The sequence below is a fragment of the Spermophilus citellus genome (assembly GCF_964194105.1).
Source record: "Spermophilus citellus genome assembly, chromosome: 1".
Taxonomy (NCBI): Eukaryota; Metazoa; Chordata; class Mammalia; order Rodentia; family Sciuridae; genus Spermophilus; species Spermophilus citellus.
In genome coordinates, this window is record NC_138182.1 from 221,211,471 (window position 1) to 221,234,047 (window position 22,577).

The 22,577-nt window shown below is 32.9% G+C and overlaps 1 protein-coding gene across 3 annotated transcripts in view; it reads left to right on the plus strand.

The window, feature by feature from the left end:
- Window positions 1-22,577, plus strand: part of SSBP2 (single stranded DNA binding protein 2) — a 351,463-nt gene that overhangs the window by 63,382 nt on the left and 265,504 nt on the right. For 2 of the 3 annotated variants that reach the window (XM_081294470.1, XM_081294469.1), the window contains exon 2: window positions 21,711-21,783. The exons of the other annotated variant lie outside the window; for it this stretch is intronic. In XM_081294470.1, the coding sequence (XP_081150596.1) occupies window positions 21,711-21,783 (73 nt within the window). The remainder of the gene's footprint in view (window positions 1-21,710; window positions 21,784-22,577) is intronic. 3 annotated transcript variants of the gene reach the window in all.

Consider the following 22,577-nt stretch of genomic DNA (forward strand, 5'->3'; position numbering starts at 1 on the left):
AATATCAGAGGAAGAATTATCCTTTTTTTTCCTTCTGTGGTTCACAGGTGTTTTCTTCTGAAGTGTTTCTTTACTATTCGGCTTATGCCCTAAGGAGTACAGACCAAAGATACTGTTGGAATTTGCTATGAGAAAAAAATGTTCAGAATTCCTTTTAAAGTAGAAAATGGATTATAAAAACTAGCCTCACTTAATGGTGCATATTAATGTAGTTACTTAAAATATAACAGTGATGAAGTAGGTTAACTAAAGATATCACTAAATATGTCATAGCTAGATAAGTATAGGGATTTGGCTAGAGGTAAGAAAGGAATAGGGGAAACATTTAAAAAAGTGTAAGATGAAGTAGAGAATATAGAGTGAGTAGGGAGGGGAAGCCAGATAACAAAGCAGAGTAGATCTAAATGCCAGAATGGAAAAGAGAATTGACAGGAGGAGTTAAGAAAAAGAGGAGTGGTAAAACCAGGAAGAAATTCAAAATAAGTTATTTTCAGTGCTTAGTTGCCAGAGTAAATATTAGAATGCTTTAAAGGCATTGTCCACTCATCTTCATTCTTGGAATATATAACTGACATTAATTTTTAGAAAGAGGATGTTTTATTGATTGTAGTCTGTTGACATAATTTATTTTTAAAATTATTATTGTTCATCTGTACTTGAGGAAAATGTTACAAGAAGATAGTAATTTACAATAGCTTGGAGATAGAAATGTGAACTCAGGACTACATTTGAAAATATTTTTTCTTGATTATAGAAATTTACAGCATACAGAAAAGTACATCCCCAGCCTATTATTATTATTATTTTAATTTTGAGACACAGTCTCATTAAGTTACTTTGGGCTTTGCTAAGTTGCTGAGGCAGGTTTTGAACTTGTGATTCTCCTGCCTCTACCTCCTGAGTTGCTGGGATTATATGCATGCCCCACCATATATGGCTTTATAACAACAATTGTTAAATATTTTTTAGGTTCAAAGCAAATCTAATGAGTAGATTTCCCGTATAACTCTAACCCCCACATGTGTGTTGCCTCCCCCATTATCAACATTCTTCCACCAGTGTGGTACATTTAAAAATGAACTGCATTAACACATCATTATCACTCAAAGTTTGTGGTTTACATGGGGTTCACCTTTGGTCATGTACTTTCTAAGGGTTTGCACAAATATATGATGACGTATTCACCATTATAGCTTACCCAGTAGTTTCACTGCCCTAAGAATCTTTTGTTCTGCCTATTCACTTTCCCTCCCTCCTAATTACTGGCAACCATTGATCTTTTTATTGTATGTATAATTTTGTCTTTTTTAGAATGTCATGTATTTAGCGACATATAGCATTCAGCCTTTTCACATTGACTTCTTTCATTTACTAATATACATTTAAGCTTCATCCATATCTTGTCCTGGTCTTTTTAGTGCTGGATAATATTCCATTTCCTGAATGTACCACAGTTTATTTCTCCTTTCATCTATTGGAAATCATGTAATTTCTTCCAACTTTTGGTTGTGATGAATAAAGCTGCTCTAAGCAACATATTTTTTTTTGTGGACATTAATTTTAATTTATTTGGGTAAATTCAAGGAGCAAAATTGCTTGATTCTATGATAAGGAAGTGGCCAGACTGCCTTCCAAAGTGCAGTTCCATATTGAATTATGGGCAATGAATGAAAAAGTCTACATACTTGCTAGCATTTGATGTTGTCTGTGTTCATTGTAATTACTTTGTAACACTTTATATATTTTCTTATTTTATGCATACACATATGTAATGTTAAATCATAATTTAATTATTTCCATAGATTTGAGCATACAGGTTATTTCTTTTTATTTTCTTTTTTTCTATTAGTAAAATTCTTTCCTCATAATTTACTATAGATAGATGTACTATCTACAGGTATATGCATATTTTAAAAGTTTCAAAATTCTTAAGATCATTTTTGACTTTTCAGAGTTATTCCTTTGGGAAACAATTTACAAAAACACTTCCTTTTTCTGTGTTTAAATTTTTTTGTGTAAATCGTGGGACTCTTACAAATACAATGTGAAGTTTAACAAAATCTTCATTAAAGATATTATTTTTAAATGTGTATCCCAATAATAAATATTTTCTATAAAAATATTTAACATAATTTTACTGATTTTCATAAAGTTTTGTGCTTTATTTACCTATTGTAGAGGTGCTATTATACAATGAAGTTAAGACACTTATATAGTAATTCAACTGGTTATTTTGATTAAAAATAATAAAAATTTTATATTATGAAATATGTTTATGAATTGGGACCCAAATATGACATGGTTAATTTTAAAAGTGAAAATTAAGCCTTACCGTCATAGTTTCTTTGTTTTTTTTTTTTCCTTAAGGAAATTTACTTTGGGTTAAAATAATTAAGCTGTAAAAAATCTCACAGCCTAATCATTTTTAAGCTGCTTAAGATTTTTGCTTAGTGGTTGTATCTTTGCTATTAATGTTGGGATGCATGAAGAAATTTTCATACTGTTGTAAAATTAATAAATGAAAATTTATTTGAAGACTCTGTTTTTCTTTCCTTGCAACCTCTGTATGACCTCTATCTTTAGCCTGGTTTTATTGAATAGTAACGAATTGATGCATTGTGTTTATTGGTTTTCATTTAGCTCTTAAGAAATTTCTATCAATAGTATTTGATCTTAGATAAATCTTGAAATTCATGTGTCATCCCAGCATAAAGTGGGAAGGAAATGTGTTTTTCAATTTGGTAAAAGTAATTTATTACAAGTTATGGTATCATTCTCTCAGGTGGGGAAGCTATGTCCATTTCATTGGCTATAAATATAACTACAAGCATCCTTTGATAAAATAATTCATCTAGGACATATTGCCATTGCTTGAATTCAATAAGTGAACCATTTTTCCTTCTATTGATCTCATTTCAAAATTTAAGATAGAACCTTTAGGGTTTTATGTCCTTGGTGATGAGATGAAAGACATTTAAGGAATGATGGCTTCTTAACAAATTAAGTAAATATGCTTCTTTATTTTCTTCATGTTAAGATCATTCCATAAATTAAATAAAAAGTGATCTTACTTCTTTTACATAAAAATATGCTTCTTAATTTTAATCTGCCACATTTTTATTTTTTGAGATGATACATATTGTTATTGTTTATTTACTTATGAATTAAAGTATGTCCATCCTCATTAAAAAAGAACCTGTTAGAAAACTGAACTCTTCAGAATGTCATAGGATAAAAATATGCAATATGAAAATATGATAACAAAATTTTTTGTCATGATAATGGTTTCTGTTAGTGCTTCATGTTCTCCTTGAAGAGGTAACAGTTCAGTATAGAATTTTAGTAATTTGATCAGGTCTTTCACCCACCTAGAAGTTATTTTAGTATCTTTGACTTTATACTATGCTATTACTTTTTGAGAGGCAAGGAATTACTTTATTTAAAGCTACCTTTCAGCCATATTAATCTGGTTACATTTATACATATTGTTAAAATCATGGTTTGGGTTGTTAAATTACCCACTATTTTTAATGTTTTTTTTTTTTTTTTTGTACTGGGAACTGAACCCAGAGGTACTTAATCACTGAACCACATCCTCTGCCACCCCCCACCCCACCACCCTCTCCCTTTTAAAAATATTTTATTTAGAGATAGAGCCTTCCTAAGTTGCTTAGGACTTTGCTAAATTGCTGAGGCTGGCTTTGAACTTGGGATCCTCCTGCCTCGGCCTCCGAAACCACTGGAATTACAGGCATTTGCCATAGCGTCTGGTGAAATTACCCACCATTTTGAGGGAGAATTTATAATAGCTTTTACTTTAGGATTATTTAGCCTCTGAAATGTGACTCCAAGAGTCTCTCCTGAATGCTCTTGGTATTCATTGAAGTGTTTCTACTCTGGCTCCTCAGTGGTTTCCCATCACTATATGAGCAATTGTTCTTTGTCTGTTCTGGTGAAGTTTCATTCAACATGTGTGTAAAAGGACCCCTGTGCAGATTGTTGGAGCTTTCTTTCTGTGTAGCTTCTTCCTTCCTGGTATTCTGCCCCACAAAGCCCAGCTGCCTCCAGATATGATTACCTTGATCCCAACTCAAGAGACTGCTCTTCTGATTTTGGGTTTTTCCCTCCCTGCACTGTGTTCTGGAATGTGCCTTGAGGCAGAAAGCTAAGATTGGGCTTAACCTAGTTTGTTCCCTTTTTCTCAAGTATTACTGGCCTGCACTGCCTATTGTTGAGTGTCTAAAATCAGTTATTTTGTATATTATACTAGTCTTAGCAGGAAGGCAAGAAGGGTCCCACTTACTCCTCCATGGTATAAGTGGAAATCTGGTGTCTGGTGTTCATTTTGATGTTATAATATTGCAAAAGAGTATGGGAGGATATCCAAGGTTTGTGAAAAAGTATAATGACTCTACTAGTGTTCGGATGAATATAAAGGGTGATCTGCCCTCTGAGGATAACACAGAAAGTAAACTGTGACTTAGACTGTGTATATCAAGATTCCCTAGGCAGTGGGAGCCTGAATGAAAAGTGTAAATCTTCAGTTTGAATTGTGTAAGTACTATTATTAAGTGAACTCAGTATAGGATTTCCAGTGTATACACGCTTAGCTTGAAGATTGTATGGAATATTTTTATTAAATTCTGTGAATAACTGTATTCCTACAAACTGTTGATATAATTTTTCTTTAAGTTAATTCTCATTTTTATATCCTTGCACTTTTCAGTTTTCTGAGATTGAGAGTAAACACTATAACTTTGAATTTACCTGTCTGCATGAGGCAAATGTTTCTATTTCTGGGTACACCAAATCATTTAATTCCAGACTCCTGCTCCCAGCATTACTTGTTTATATGACAAACATCAATGAAATATCAGCAAAACAATTTTCTCATGTCCATCAATCCATCTAATTTTTCATTGATGTTCCTACATTAACTGATACAATTACTCTTGTTCAAAATTGTTAATGTTCAATTTAGCATTCTCAATATCTAGATGCATATGTTGTCTATTTCTTCAAACTGATATGGAACTATAAAGAAATAGATGTTGCAAGTAAAATAAAGGCTGTGTATCAGTATTATTGAGTGGTTTTATATACAATTTTTGACACTCTGAGTCTGTTTTCTTAGCCTGTTAATGACGAGGAACTTTACAAAGACAATGTTAGAAACAGATTTCTAATTTTTCACACCTCCTTAACACCAGGTTGTAAGCGCTGTTAAACATTTGATCAGGCTGATCTAGTTTCACTGCTAATAACTGCTTACAGTCCCATGAGTAGCCTCTCAGTGGCTGCCAAATGCTCCTTGCTACTCTTTAGCTAGTTGTGATCCAGCTAACTATTGGAATTTTATCACCTAGGAATCACATGTGGTCACTGATATGTGTCAGTCAACACTGGAATTGTACAGTGCCTCAGGAATAAGAGAGGTCTCTTTGTTACATCCAACATGTCTTGTAAGATCCTTAGGCGATCTAATCTGTTCTAAATTCTCTATATCTGAGGCTTTTCTTGTCACAAGTACTGGGTTTACAGTTGGAAGATGGGAAGTGGAATTCAGATACAAGAATTTGGATACCTATTATTTATCAATGCTAAATGACAATAGGTAAGCCATCCTTTCAAAATATCCCTCCCTTAGCTCTCTACCATCCTTTTAAAGTTTATTTTCTTTCTTTGCTTTATTTCCTTTTAAGAGGAAATAAGAAGGAGAGGGAGGCTAGTGCCTTTTGAGGATCTTTTTATTAAAAAAAGAAAAGCAGTGGTGTGTGTGTGTGTGTGTGTGTGTGTGTGTGTGTGTGTTTCTTCTATCAAAGCAGGGGAAGGTTTAGTGAAGTACAGAAGGGAATTGAGGGGGAGGGAAGAAGGATGGGATAAAGAAAGAACAGTGGAATGAATCTAACCTAACTTTCCTATGTACGTATACCACAGTGAATCTCATCTTTATGTATTTCCACAAGGCACTAATTAAAAATATACTTAAGAAAAAAGCAGAAAGATCAGTCGAAGGAAGGGAATAGGGGGAGAGAAAAGGGAAGCACAAGGAGTGAGAATATTATATTGCATACCTTTATAATTATTTCAAAATGAATCCTAATGTTGTATATAAATAAAAGAAAAAATAAAAAGCAAATAAAACACCTAAAATTTACCCTACATAATTATGTGGTTCAATGTATATCTTTTTTCAAAAATTATTATTTGTATATAGGGGTTAGGAATTAGTGTGAAGAAATTGTTTTGGAAACTTCCATGTTGTGGAACAGTATAGAAATTTAGTGAGAAGCCAAATTTTAAGGCTTCCAAGGGGATGGATGATGCTATGCTAAAATAGGTATCTAAGAGGAAATCATATACTTCTGTCTTGCATGCTTTAATGGAAGTACCCAAAGATTCTACAAGTCCCTTATGCCTGATCTAAGAGTTATTCATTCATTTAAACATATTTATTCCATACCTATTTTTTCAGGTGCTAGAAAGGGAGAGAAATAGAGAGAAATCAGTTAAAGTGATTGAGGAGTTTAAGTTCAAAAGAAATTAAAACAGCTGTTTTTTGAGGCTATTTTTCTACCCTACCTCTTCTCTACCTTTGTATATATAGTTATTAGGCACCCCCCTCCAAAAAAAAGTGAATAATTGATTTGCAAATTTCTGTTTATTTGAATCATTTGCTTTTTCCTTGCTAAACAAAAGATGGTAAAGTACAAACAAAACCATTTGTCATTACTGAAATTTTAGATGGATGGATGTTTTCCCATATTAAATGGCTACTCTGGCTTTCAACACTACATCATTTTGGAATATTAAAAGAATAGATTAAAAAAGACAGGTTTTAAAATAGGCTTTCACAAGACCTAAATGAAGAATAGGTATAAGATATTATATGGTTCTGTTGATAGATATGGCCAGTTGTTGGTAGTTGGACTTTTCAGTACATAGGCACTTACCTAATGGTATTTATTCATAGTGCAAAACTCCATCTCAAAAGTACTGAGGCATAATTAAATGGTATCTACAAATGGCACATCTTGTATATTTTCCTGAAAAGTCATTTAATTATTGAATCATGTTATTATAACTAGTGTGCATAATATAAAGGAGATTCTTGATGACTTGTGTTCATAGTGTTATAAATCTTTTCTATGATGTAAAGTCATATCCACTTTAACTGTTTTGTAATTTAAGATTTTAAAAATTAGACTGTTTTTTATTAACTGACTTTTGTGAAATAATGATTTATTTTACGTAATTATATACACACATATATGTATGTAGAAATTTAGAAATTAGCTTTGAACTATAGGCAGTATTTACCTTTTATTTATGTGTGATTTGGTAGACTCATTTAGAAATTAGCAATACTGTCTCAGAAAACTTCCATTTTTGTGTCTTGCTTATATAGTTCCTTATTTTCTATAATTTTGTTCAGAGGAAGAAATTTAAAGTCAAATTAGGTACTTAATTGTAGAAAGAATTCAGTGAAGTAAGGTCTGTGCCCTTTCCCAGGCGTAAAATCAAGGATAGTTGAGAGTTGAGTATTTGCCTTAATTAGGCTTTTTTTGAAGGGGAAAGGTGGGTTACTAGGGATTTTCATCACTGAAGTTTTAGATGAATGGATAGTTACTAGGAGTGCTTTACCACTGAGCCAAATCTCCAGTCCTTTTAATTTTTTTATTTTAAGACAGGGTTTCACTAAGTTGCCCACGCTGGCCTGAACTTCTTATCCTTCTGCCTTGGCTTCCTGATTCACTGGGATTATAGCTGTGTACCACTGTGCCTGGCTCTTTGAATGAATATATTTATATTCACACTTATATTTATAAACATGAAAATTAATGCAGAATATTGATTGTAAATTCAACCAATTTCATTTTTATTTAATTGTATTGTTCTACATATTCTTTGCTTAAAAAAAATCCTTGTGCTTTTTTCTGCATGTAGAATAATTTATTTAGGTTAGATGCCTGGTAATGGAATTGTTGAGTCAGAATATGTGAACTTTTTGAAAGGTCTTGATTTGTTTATTGACAAAGTAATTTTATAAGAAATTGTATTAGTTAATTGCAATCAGTGTTGTTTGAGTATCCATTTCATTGCATGTTTTATATTTAAGCGAGAATTTGAATTCCAATATTGCTTTAAAATGTATTTCTCTGATTACCAGTGCTGTTTGACATTTTCTGTTTTTTAAAATTGGTTGTGATGTTTGTTATTGTCCTTTTTATTTTTTTAAAATTTTTTTTAGTTCTTTTTGATACAATACCTTTATTTTATTTATTTATTTTTATGTGGTGCTGAGGCTCGAACCCAGCGCCTTGCACATGCTAGGCGAGTGCTCTACCACTGAGCCATAACACCAGTCCCTATTATTGTCTTTTTAATTTTTTTTAAGTTGTAGATTTACACAGTACCATTATTATATTTATTCATTTTTATGTGGTGCTGAGGATCGAACCCATTGCCTCACATGTGCTGGGTAAGCATGCTACCACTGACCTACAACCCCAACACTTGTTATTGTTTTTATCCACTTATTTATAAAGGCTTAACATTTTTTGTTTCACATAGGTCATTTTAATATTTAAAGATAAATAATATTTCAATGTCTTCCCTTCACTGAAAAGGAAAAAAGAAAAAAACCACAAAACTGATCAAGACTAATTTAGACAACAAACTGACAAAAATAAAATATATAAGAGGTTTAATATTTTTATGTAGCCTACAACCTTTGGGTTTTTAATTGTAAAACATTGAAAAAAATTGAAAAAAGATAAATAATGGGATGATATTCTATGTTCATGGATTTTAAATATTAGGCCATTTTTCCATGTATATAGACATACATATCTTTATGCATGTGTGTGTGTGTGTGTGTGTGTGTGTGTGTTTGTGTGTGTCTTTGGTGGCACGCAGATGTATGCATGTTAGGAAAGTGCTCTCACTGGACTATATCCCTAGCCAAAATATAGCTGAATTATATGAGTACATACATCTGATATACATAAATGAAAGAGAGAAGAATTAGCTCTGAACTATAAGCAGTATTTACCTTTATTTGTGTGTGGGAGATCGGAAGAATTAATGTTGCTAACATATCCAAACTACTCAAAGCAAATCTACAAATTCAATGTAATTCATATCAAAATTCCAATGACATTTTCACAGGAAAAGAAAAAAATTCTAAAGTTTATATGGAATCACAGAAGATCCTGAATACTCAAAGCAATTTTGAGCAAAAGAACAGTTGGAAGCATCATCTTATCTGACTTCAAAATATACTATACAGCTATAATAATAAAAACATCATGGCATAGATGGCATTAAAAACAGACACTTAGACCACTGGAACATAATAGAGAACCCAGAAATAAATCCACACATTTATGATTTTCAACAGAGATGCCAAGAACACACAACAGGAAAAAGCAGCCTCTTCAATAAATGTTGCTGAGAAAATTGAATATCTGCATGCAAGAGAATGAATTTACAAAAATGAACTCAAAATCACAGACTTTAAATGTAACACCTGAAACAGAACTACTTGAAGAAAACATAGGAGAGAATCTTCATGACATAGGTTTTAGCCATGCTTTTATGAATGTGGCTCCCAAACACAGGCAACTAGAAACTAGACAACTAAAGATCTTTTGCAAAGGAAACAACACAGAGTGAAGAAATAACCTACGGAATTGGATAAAATATTTGAAAATCAAACATCTTCTAAAGGCTTAACATTAAAAATACGTAAGGAACTCAATTCAAGAGCAAAACAACAACCTGATTAAAAAATAAACAAAGGACCTGGTTGTATATTTCTGAAAACAATGCATATGAATTACCCACAGGTACATTAAAAAATACTCAGCATAACTAACTATGAGAGGAATGCAAATTAAAATCACAATGAAGGGCACATTGGTACATGCCTATAATCCCAGTGACTTGGGAGGCTTAGAAAGGAGAATCACAAGTTTGAGGCCAGATTCAGCAATTTAGTGAGAATTTGTCTCAAATAAACACTGAAGCTGTTATCCTATCTGTAATCCCTAGCTGAGGCAGGAGGATTATAAATTTGATGTCAGCCTGGGCAGTTTAGCAAGACCCTATCTCAATTTTTTTTTTCTTTATGTGCTGGGAATTGAACCTGGGGCCTTGGGCATGCCAAGCAAGCATTCTACCACAGAGCCACATTGCTAGACCCCCATCCCAAAATTTTATAAAATGGGAATGGGGTAGGGTGGGGGTACTGTCAATTGAGCTTAGTGGTAGAGTGCTTGTCTAGCATATACAAAGCCCTGAATTTAATCCTTAGTACCACAAAAAATTAAAATAATTTTTAAAAGGAAATAAAATAAAATGAAACAACAGCAGCCCAAAATGAGGTGTCACCTCACATCTGTTAGAATGGCTATTCTAAAAAAGAAAAAGAGAAGCAGGATGTGGGAGTGCACACCTGAAATCCCAGCAGCTTGGGAGGCTAAGGAAGGAGGATCACAAGTTCAAAGCCAGCCTCAGCAAAAGAGAGGCACTAAGCAACTCTGTGAGACCCTGTATCTAAATAAAATACAAAATAGGGCTGAGATGTGGCTCAGTAGTTGAGAGCCCCTGAGTTCAATCCTTGGTACCAAAAAAGAAAAAAAAAGATAAGAATTGGTAAGGATGAAGGGAATAGGGAACTTGTACACTGTTGATGGTAATGTAAATTAGTAAAGCATTAGTACAGCTATTATGAAAACAGTATGAAGGTTCCTCAAAAAACTACAGAAAGAATTACCATGTGATCTAGCAATTCTACCACTGGGCATATAGCCATAGGAAATGAAATCAGTGTATTAAAGAGATACATGCATTTCTATGTTAATTGCAGCATTATTCACAATGGCCTACATATGGAGTCAATTAAGTACATCAGTAGAGAAAAGGATAAAGAAAATTTAGAATACATGGAGTACTCTTTAGCCTTAAAAAAGGAAATCCTGTCATTGATAGTAACATGGATGATCTGGAGGACCTTATGTTAAGTAAAATAAGCCAGGTAGAGAAAGATAAATACCACATGATCTCACTATATGTGGAATCTAAAAAAGTCAAACTCAAGAGAATAGAATACTGATTACCAGGGACTGGGAGTGAAGATAATTGGGAGATATTGGTCAAAGGATAGAAAAATTCGGCTAGGAGGAATAAATTCAGGAGACCTATTGTACAATATGTGACTATAGTTAATAACAATGTATTACATACTTGAAAATTGTTAAGAGAGTAGATTTTATGTGTTTTCACTATCAATTAATAAATAAATGAGAGAACGGGAATGTTAATCAGCTTGATCCAGCCATTCAAAAATTTATACATGTGTCAAAACATCATGCTGTATGCCATAATTAAATACAGTTGTCATTAAAAAAATAAAAAAAACTAAAGTTGCCAAAAAAAATTCTAAATGCTGTCCTCTTTCAAAAACAATTCCTGACCAAAACACAGTGGGGAAAAAATATTCACAGAAAATCTGTTGGTTTTAACATTTTTATGTAGACACATACCTTCGATTTTTGTTATTGTGAGTGGCACAAAGTTTAATCTTTTACTGGAGTCATAAAACTACCATTATGACTGTTAGAGGACAGTGCTATAATAAGAGTTGCCTCAGGCCTTCTGTGGGAGGTATGGGGATGTCTTCCCTTACTCTTAAGTAGGCCATACTAGTTTTACTTAGTTTCTGACCCATCTCTCCTAGTTGAATTTCATCTCTCACTTCTTATTTTTATTAATGTTTTACCAGTAGCAGTAAATCATATTTCCTTCTGTATACACATTGTATGTATTTGGTACTTATTAATTTTAATAATGGTTTGAACATTTCTTGATAAAATTTTAATGTAACGTTACACACACTTATCCCTATTTAATTCCTCCATTATCAGATATTTAGGTTGCCAGTTTTTTACTGCTATGATTTTTCCACAAGCATCATTATGAATAGTTTGGATTTCAGATTAATTATTTAGAATAATATTTCAGAATAAAAGTTATATGGTTAAAGAATATAAAAGATTTATTTATTTTTAAAAGCAGTTAGTTTATTTCTTTTTAAATGGGTTATGTAAACACAGGGGAAATAAACAAAAAACAAGTTATGTTATAACAAAATCTCCCTCTTATCCTAGGCTTCCAGTCCCTGGTTAAAAAAAGAGTCTTGTAGTAAAATATACTATTTTAATTCAAATAGTCCCACAAAGGTGAGAGGCATGGTAGTGACCTGGCTCTGGTACTTGTGTTGTGTATGTATAAATATCTCTGGAAGAATATATGTGTAATGTAGATGGGTATATACACTAACCCTGTTCTACACTTTTTTACTTACTAATTTATCTTCTCACCTTGCCATGATGTTATTTTCCTGAAAAACTGCATCATTTACATTTCCATATTTTACCCTTATAGGCACTGAATGCCTATTTAATGTTTTAAAATCTCTGGTACATTCATTAGTGAAGTTTTGAAATATTTCTTATGACTAGGTGATCAAATATTCTTCCTTAGCATTGCTTATTGGCTGTATGTAACCATTCTTATTTGACTTTTCACTTGTATACTTTGTTCATTATTTTAAAATTAATGTCATTATATCCTGGCATGTCATTTTATACACTTTATATATGTATATATATACATATATACATATATATGTATATATGTGTGTGTATAAATAACATTTAGCATATTAGCCTTTTGTCATCCTTTTAATTGCATATTCCATTTACTCAGTCCTTTATTGCTTTCTAATTTTATTTGATCTTTTTTAGAAGTAAAAAAGCCAAGTTGTTTTATTTATTAATTTTTCTGGTTGTATACAAAGTATATTCACAGCAATTCGTATCTTCATACATGTACTTTGGATAATAATGATTGCCACATTCCACCATCATTTATAACCCCATGCCCCCTCCTTCCCCTCCCACCCCTCTGCCCTATCTAGAGTTTGTATATTCCTCCCATGCTCCCACTCCCTATCCCACTATGAATCAGCCTCCTTATGTCAAAGAAAACATTCAGCATTTGGTTATTTGGGATTGGCCAACTTCACTTAGCATTATCTTCTCTAACTCCATCCATTTACCTGCAAATGTCATGATTTTATTCTCTTTTATTGATGAGTAATATTCCATTGTGTATATATGCCACATTTAAAAAAGACCATTCATCTATTGAAGGGCATCTAGGTTGGTTCCACAGTTTAGCTATTGTGAATTGTACTGCTATAAACACTGAAGTGGCTGTGTCCCTGTATATGCTGTTTTTAAGTCCTTTGGGTATAGACCGAGGAGAGGGATACCTGGGTCAAATGGAGATTCCATTCCCAATTTTCCAAGAAATCTCCATACTGCTTTCCATATTGGCTGCACCAATTTGCAGTCCACCAGAGTGTATGAGTGTACCTTTTTCCCCACATCCTCGACAACACTTATTGTTGTTTATCTTCATAATAGCTGCCATTCTGACTTGAGTGAGATGAAATCCTAGAGTGGTTTTGATTTGCATTTCTCTAATTGCTAGTGATGATGAACATTTTTTCATATATTTGTTGATTGATTGTATATCATCTTCTGAGAAGTATCTGTTCAGGTCCTTGGCCCATTTGTTGATTGGGTTATTTGTTGTTTTGGTGCTTAGCTTTTTGAGTTCTTTATATACCCTAGAGATTAGTGCTCTATCTGATGTGTGAGGGGTAAATATTTGCTCCCAAGATGTAGGCCCTCTTTTTACCTCACTGATTGTTTCTTTTGCTGAGAAGAAACTTTTTATGGATACTTGATTTTAATTCTTGCGCCACAGGAGTCTTATTAAGGAAGTTGGGGTCTAATCTCATGTGATGAAGGATTAGGGCCTACTTTATCTTCTACTAGACACAGGGTCTCTGGTTTTATTCCTAAGTCCTTGATCCATTTTTAGTTGAGTTTTGTGCATGGTGAAAGATAGGGGTTGCCTTCAATTTTTCTCATTTAGAATGATGTTGGCCTGGGGCTTAGCATAGCTAGCCTTTATGCTGTTGAGATATGTTCCTGTTATCCCTAATTTTTCTAGTGTTTTAAGCATAAAGCGGTGCTGTATATTGTCAAATGCTTTTTCTGTATCTACTGAGATGATCATATGATTCTTTTTTTTTAAAGAGAGAGAGAGAATTTTTTAATATTTATTTTTTAGTTTTTGGTGGACACAACATCTTTATTTTATTTTTATGTGGTGCTGAGGATTGAACCCAGCGCCCCACGCATGCTAGGTGAGCATGCTACCGCTTGAGCCACATCCCCAGCTCTGATCATGTGATACTTATCTTTAAGTCTATTAATGTGATGAATTACATTTATTGATTTCTGAATGTTGAACTAACCTCATGTCCCTGGGATGAATCCCACTCGATTGTGGTGGTGCATGATCTTTTTGATATGTTTTTGTATTTGATTTGCCAGAATTTTATTGAGAATTTTTGCATTTTTGCATCGATGTTCATTAGAGATATTGGTCTGAAGTTTTATTTTTTTTATGTGTCTTTGCCTGGTTTTGGAATCAGGGTGATATTGGCCTCATAAAATGAGTTTGGAACTGCTGCCTCTTTTTCTATTTCCTGAAATAAATGGAAGCGTATTGGTATTAGTTCTTCTTTAAAGGTCTTGTAGAACTTGGCTGTGGATCCATCCAGACCTGGGATTTTCTTGGTTGGTAGACTTTTGATGGCATCTGCTATTTCATCACTTGAAATTGATCTGTTTAAATTGTGTATATCGTCCTGATTCGATTTGAGCAAGTTATATGACTCTAGAAATTTGTTGATGCTTTGATATTTTCTATTTTATTGGAGTACAAGTTTTCAAAATAATTTCTAGTTATCTTCTGTATTTCTGTAGAGTCTATTGTGATATTTCCTTTTTCATCACATATGTTAGTGATTTGAGTTTTTGCTCTCCTGTTCTTCATTAGCATGGCTAAGGGTTTGTCAATTTTATTTATTTTTTCAAAGAACCACCTTTTTATTCTGTCAATTTTAAAAATTATTTCTTTTGTTTCAATTTCATTGATTTCAGCTTTGATTTTAATTATTTCCTGTCTTCTGCTGCTTTAGGTATTGATTTGTTCTTCTTTTTCTAGGGCTTTGAGATGTAATGTTAAGTAATTTATTTGTTGACTTTTTCTTCTTTTAAGTAATGAACTCCATGCAATGAACTTTCCTCTTAGAACTGCTTTTATAGTGTCCCAGAGATTTTGATATGTTGTGTCTGTGTTCTCATTCACCTCTAAAATTTTTTACATCTCCTCTTTGATGTCTTCTTCAACCCATTGTTCATTCAGTAACATATTATTTAGTCTCCAGGTGTTGGAGTGGATTTTATTTTTTATTTTATAATTGATTTCTAATTTCATTCCATTATGATCTGATAGAATGCAGGGTAGTATCTCTACTTTTTTTGTATTTTCTAAGAGTTGCTTTGTGGTGTAGTATATTGTCTGTTTTAGAGAAGGATCCATGTACTGCTGAGAAGAAAGTGTATTCTCTTGCTGAAAGATGAAATATTTTATATATGTCAGTTAAGTCTAAGTTATTGATTGTATTATTGAGTTCTGTAGTTTCTTTGTTCAGCTTTTGTTTCAAAGATCTATCTAGTGATGAAAGAGGTGTGTTAAAGTTACTCAAAATTATTGTGTTGTGGTCTGTTTGACTCTTGAACTTGAGAAGTTTGTTTGATAAACATAGATGCTTCATTATTTGGGGCATATATATTTATAATTGTTAAGTCTTGTTGGTATATGGTTCCCTTGAGCATTATGTAGCATCCTTCTTTATCCTTTTTGACTGACTTTAGTTTGAAGTCTACTTTATTTGATATGAGGACGGCAACCCCTGCTTGCTTCCGTAGTCCATGTGATTGGTATGATTTTTCCCAATCCTTCACCTTCAGTCTGTGGATGTCTTTTCCTATGAGATGAGTCTCTTGGAGGCAGCATATTGTTGGGTCTTTTTTTTTGATCCAATCTGCTAGTCTATGTCTTTTGATTGGTGAGTTTAGGTCATTAACATTCAGGGTTATTATTGTGACATGATTTTTATTCCTTGCCCTTTTTGTTTATTTTTGGTATTTAATGTGACTTGGTTTCTCCTCTGATTAGATTTTCCTTTAGTGTAATATCTCCCTCTGCTGATTTTCATTATTGTTTTTCATTTCCTCTTCTTGGAATATTTTGCTGAGGATGTTCTGTAATGCAGGCTTTCTAGTTGTAAATTCTTTTAACTTTTGTTTATCATGGAAGGTTTTCATGTCATCATGAAATCTAAAGCTTAGTTTTGCTGGATATAAGATTCTTGTTGGTATTCATTTTCTTTCAGAGCTAGGTATATGTTGTTCCAAGATCTCCTGGCATTGAGGGTCTGGGTTGAAAAATCTTCTGAGATACAAATTGGTCTCCCCCTATATGTCATTTGATTCATCTCTCTTGTGGCTTTTAAGATTCTATCCTTATTCTGTATGGTAGGCATTTTCATTCTAATGTGCCTTGGTGTAGATCTGTTGTAATTTTGTACATCTGGTGTCCTGTAAGCCTCTTGTATTTGGTTTTCCAATTCGTTCTTCATGCTTGGGAAATTTTCTGATATTATCTAATTGATGAGAGCATTACTTTGGTTTGAAACTCTGTGCTTTCCTCTATCCCAATAACTCTTAGATTTGGTCTTTTAATGCTGTCCCATAATTTTTGGATGTTCTGTTCATGGTTTCCTACTGTCTTCACGGTGGGACTAACTTTATTTTCCATATTGTATACTTTGTCTTCATTATCTGATGTTCTTTCTTCCAAGTGATCTAGTCTGTTGGTTATGCTTTCTATTGAGTTTTTAATTTGATTTATTGTATCCTTCATTTCAAGGATATCTCACTGTTTGTTTTTCAGAGTCTCTATCTCTCTCTTGAAGTAATCTTTTGATACCTCTATTTGCTCTTTTTTCCCTCTTTGTTGGAGTGATCCATTTTTGTCGGTATTTGCTCATTTAGGTCATTCTTTAATTCACAGGTCATTTTAATTATGAACCTTCTGAACTCCTCTGACATTTCATCAACTTCACTGTTCATAGATTCTGTTATTATAATGTCCTGGTTTGTTTGGGGGCACATTCCTCCTTTGTTTTTTCATGTTGTCTATGTGTCTTCCTTTCTTGCATTGTGGATCTGAGATATTACAGTTTTTTCCCTATATTCTTGTACTACCTGTGCATATTGTTTGTACCTCACCTTGATGTTGGGTTTCCAGACCCTGCTGTTGTCGCTCAATGTATTCTACTGCTTCCTGGACCTGGGTCCTGTACAAGTTGGCATGGATGGATGTGGGCCTGTGGGCTCGACCTAGAGTAGCCTGCTGGTTGGAAGCGGCAATCCTGCACAAGAGGCTAGAATCTGGCAGGTGTTTGTTTAGTTGGTGGAGGAGTGGACTGGGCCTACTGTGAGCCTGGGTCCCTTGCAGGCTGGTGTTAATTTTATATGATTTTTGAAGGGGAAGTCAGCTGTTTAATGTTTGACATTTAAAAAAATTTTCATGCATCTCTAATCCTCTTTTAATTGTAAATTTGAAATATAACAAATCTCATTTTTGTTACAGTCATGTGTCACATAAAATTAAGTGGGATTTACCCATTCTTCTTTTAATAAAGCAAAAGGTTAGACTGTAGAACTATTCAATTTTAAATTATAAATCAAAATTATAGATTTGGAATTACTGAAGACTAGTTGAAGGAGATTGGCTCTGTTTGACTGGAGATTGATAGAATTTGAATTGTGGGATTTTATCATTGTTGATTTTCCATTCTGTGTACTATGTAGTTGTGAGTGCATGTGTGAGTAATTGAAAGATAGTAAGTTTAGTGTATATAACTTGCATAAGTCAAATGTAATTATTACTTAGAGGAAGCTCCCAGTGGACTTCCCTTTTGGCTCCTCTCTATGTTCTTCTCATTTTAATATCTACCTTTAAAGCTTAGGCACCTGTGGTGACCAGGGAATAAAGAAGTTATTGAGTTATATCAGATATACTTTGTATTTCTGTCTTTGTTTTTTTTCTCTCTCAAATTTTTGTCCATGATTTTGATAACTCAATCACTGATAAGCAGTTCAAAATAGAATGAAATGAAGATAATTTGAAGATGTATGACCCATGAATCAGATATACCTTTTCTTTAGTAAATGTAATATGGTGGTGGTGGTGGTGACAATCATGGAGGAGGAGGAGGAGGAGGAGGAGGAGGAGGAGGAAGAGAAAGAGGATAAGATGATGATGATCTGGGTCTGTTTTTTGCTATTAACTCTCACCATATGATTATTAATTTTTTCTATGTATTTAGATTATATTATAAGCTATTAGATTGACTAGCTATACTTTATCAAAAGTACTTCAATTTCTAAAGATCATAAAAAGGAAAAATAAATATTAATTCAAAAGTATATACTATTTAAATATCAGTAAATTCAATATTTATCTAAAAGTTTTCCCTTTTTAGTAGAAATTGAATCCAAATAAAATGTTAACTTCTTATGTTTGGTGATCTTATGTCACTGGATAAGGGAGCATGCTTTGATTTAACTGCATGGATGGAAGAATGTCACTTTCCATTTTCCTGAAATAATTTGTGTTCAAATAGTATCTTTTACTTCAGGGTTTTTCTTATAGAACTTTCTGGACATTCTGATTTCTGGTGACTTCAGGATTTTTGTTGTGGGGAGCTAATATAAGTACATAGCATTTGTAGCTGAAGCTGATAGCTCTTGCTATTGCTGTGTGGAGTTCCTCAGGAGCAGGAAGTGGGACAGAAAGGAATGTTGAATGTGGGAGAAATTGTGGCATTAGAAATCATTACATCACTTGGTAATATATTATTGTATGTAGGATAACTGAAATTATAATTGTTATTATTTAATGTACTAATTCTTTCAGTAATACAAGGAAAGTGTTATTCTTTCCATTTGACAAATGAGGAAACTGAGATTCAGATAAAATGTATTTTGCCTAAGTAAACATAGGTACCATAAAAACATAAAGAAAGTGAATTTAATTTTGGACACGGTCAATTTTAAGAGAGAAACATCTTGTTAGAAACTTCACATAGTAATTTGGAGAAGCAGATTTGGAACTTGGGACAGAGGATAAGGTGCAAGGGATAAGTTTGGGAAATTCTGTGCACAGAGTTGATAATTAAAATACCGGAGAATTGCTGGTTATGTTATGGAGTCATCACAGCAGTAGAGTTAATTAGGTGTTCACCCATGCATTGTTTCCTGCCATTCTTTTTGGAAGATAGGTCCTAACTATCTAGAAGCATTAATCTTGTTCAGAGGAGCTTGCAAAACATAGATAGATGAGGTGGCATTATAGATAGATTTTCTTAGCCTGGTTCCATTCCATCACCCTGTCTGCAACGATGAGCTACCACAGTACAGATTCTAAGGTAACAGAGTGGGCACACACCCATGGAAGGTGCTTCAGAGTCTCATGTTATTTGAAACCCTTTCCCCTATTGATTCTGAGCCTTTTTCGATACATTTTTTTTTTCTCTTTAAGACTCACTGCCTAGATCCAGAGAGGAAGAAAGTGGGGATTATTGCTTGTAATTATATTTGTAATTGTTGGAAAAGTGAAATTACTTAATTCATTTGTTTTACCAATAAAAGAGCTTATTAATGTTTATAAATTATTAAGTATAGAACGAGCAGTAAGGTTTTGATAAGTGACATGATTAAAGAGAAAAATCCATATTTTTTGCTTGTAATTAGATATTATTTTTGTTATTTAAATAGGAAAAATAGTAAAGGCACTAATAAATTTCTTCTATCATAAGGAAGAGATTACAAATTATAAAGAAGTAAGAAGTAACTCACTTGACTTTAAGGAATGGGGTTTATTGAAAGGACACAGCAATAATTGTGCTATGCTTTAATTGTTCTGATGTCTGTCCTCTTTCCCACAGCCCATTATGGTGATCATGCTTCGTTCTGTCTCTTACTTTCAAATTCCCAAACTTGGTGGAACAACCTTATTGTTTTGTTTTTAACATAGACCCCTACTGTAGTGAAAACCATTGATTAATTTCTGGGCCCAAGGCTTTGCAAACTGCAAGGAATTACTTGAAGTTGTTTCTTCTCACTTGGGCAGTAGGGCAGCACTGCCACTGGCAGGCAATTTTGAGGCTTTACAGTCTAGTCAGGAAGATTTTACAATTTTTTCTTTCCCAGTAAAATTTGCCATGATGGTCAGTGAATAGGATGATAGGGTGGGAATGGTTAGTGGAGAGGCAGGTGTGTGGTATATATCTGAAGAATGTGTGCCAAGAATTACCAGCAGAAATATTTGTTTGAAACTACAGGGGCATTCAGATTCTTGTCTCCTTTCTGATGCACTCTGAGGATGAGTCACTTCCACTGGGAGACACAGCTTCTGAAAACAGCAAAAACCATATCGTATGTGTTAGGGTAGGGAAAAAAAGCTGAGAAGTACTAACCTAGGAAATGTTATTGAATTTGAAAAGAAATGGGAAAATGAACGAGGAAAGAATTACATGGACAGAGCACCTTATTTTGCACAGGGTTTCTTTGTGTAACAGATGCATGATATGTCATGAAAATGAAGAACATTATCACTTTTGCAAATGCCATCAATCTTTAACAATCAAAAATTCGCTTGGCAAGAGTAGTGGTGCAGTATACAGAATTGTGGTTATTGTTACATTGTATTGTTTACTGTAAACCCAACCCAATATTGGTAAATATAGTGTAGCAGAAACTGAACTGTTGTGAGCTATCTGGGCATCCGTCCAAGATATCATTAAAAATACTGCCTCAGACTAATTTGGGTTTATGAATAATATTTTAACAGCTCAACTGAAATTGAGCCACATGGTGTAGCTTAAAAACACTGAATCCACAAGATAGTAAGTGTAGTGTAAGTGTATACTACACACTCAATATTATATATTTGAGCAATGAATTTATATGTAATTTTGTATTAACCTTTAAGCCGTAAATGCCCACACACTTAATATGATGTTATTTTTGAAATTTACATAATGCTGTAGTTTTTTTAATGAATTTGAATGTGTTATAGACTAAAAAATTAATTGATCTAACAATCATACCTGAACAATAAGGAAAGGTTGCTAAAAAAGTGGAAATTCAACACAAATTTTGGCATATGGTTCTGCACACAACTAGGGTTTACATTAGTATTTACTGTAAAGATGGAAGGAAATAAGTTGTTGGAAAAGAGAAATAACTTAATTTATTTGTTTTACCAATAAAAGAATTTTACTTTAAGAGATTATTAATGTTTATCTATAAATTATTAAGTATAGAATGAGCAGTAAGGTTTTGATAAGTGAGATGATTAGATATTTGATAAGTGAGATGATTAGCTATTTGATAAGTGAGATGATTTAGATATTTCTTTACCCCAAAAAATATATTTGTCTTTTTCATTTTTTTGCTGTTTTAATTAGTTTAAATTCTTTCTGAACATAAATGTATAAATTCCCATTAAAATTGTACAGGAAGGATTTATTTTCTTTCACTGTTAGTATATAAAATATTTTTGCTGTGGAATGGAAAGATGTTCATTATTTAAAGAATGAATTTTACATATTTCTCTTCTCAATAAATGTTTTATTCATTTTCCAGGTTAGCACTCTATGTATATGAATATCTGCTCCATGTAGGAGCTCAGAAATCGGCCCAAACATTTTTATCAGAGGTATGTTTTATATATTTTTGTATTGCATTTTGATTTCTTATATAAATGAATGAAAAATATACTTTTAACAATTATTTGAAAAAATTGATTGTTATATATTATACAGTGAATGCTCTGTTATCAATATGTGTAATATAGTCTTTGTAGATTATATATAAGGATTTTTAGTATCCCCAAATGCTATTTCTGTACCACTCATTAGCCTAGTCACCTTGCATGACAACCAATAATCAAGAAAAGAAATTTGCTTAAAAAACCACCATACCTCTAGTTTTAACAATCTTATTTTGTCATTTTTCACAATTTTGGAAAATGTGGTTTTTATTTGCTTTTATTTTGCATAGATAATAGTTCATTGCTTTAAAAATATTTTAAATCTCATTTTGACGGCTTTTTAATCTTTCTCCTTTACTTTTTTCAGCTTTGAATTTAAACTTTCTCACACTGGTACATTTTCTTCAAACTGTATTATAATGAGGGATGACGAGGATATTGAGTTTTGTTATGTGGTAGGCACATAATATGCCAAAGTACATTACATATGTTACTTCTAATTCTTTATTTTATTAGAATTTTATAGTTATACATAGTGTTTGGGTTCATCTCTACAAATTCATAAATGCATGGAATTTGATCACAATTTATAATCCTCCTTTATCCCTTCCACTTTTCCTTCCCGTTCTCCTTTCCCTCTCCTGTATTCCTTCCTCTAATCTGCTATACTTCTTTTCACTTGTCTCTTGATTTATGTTTGGTTGGTTCTTTCCACCTATGTATAAAGGTGAAGTTCTCTG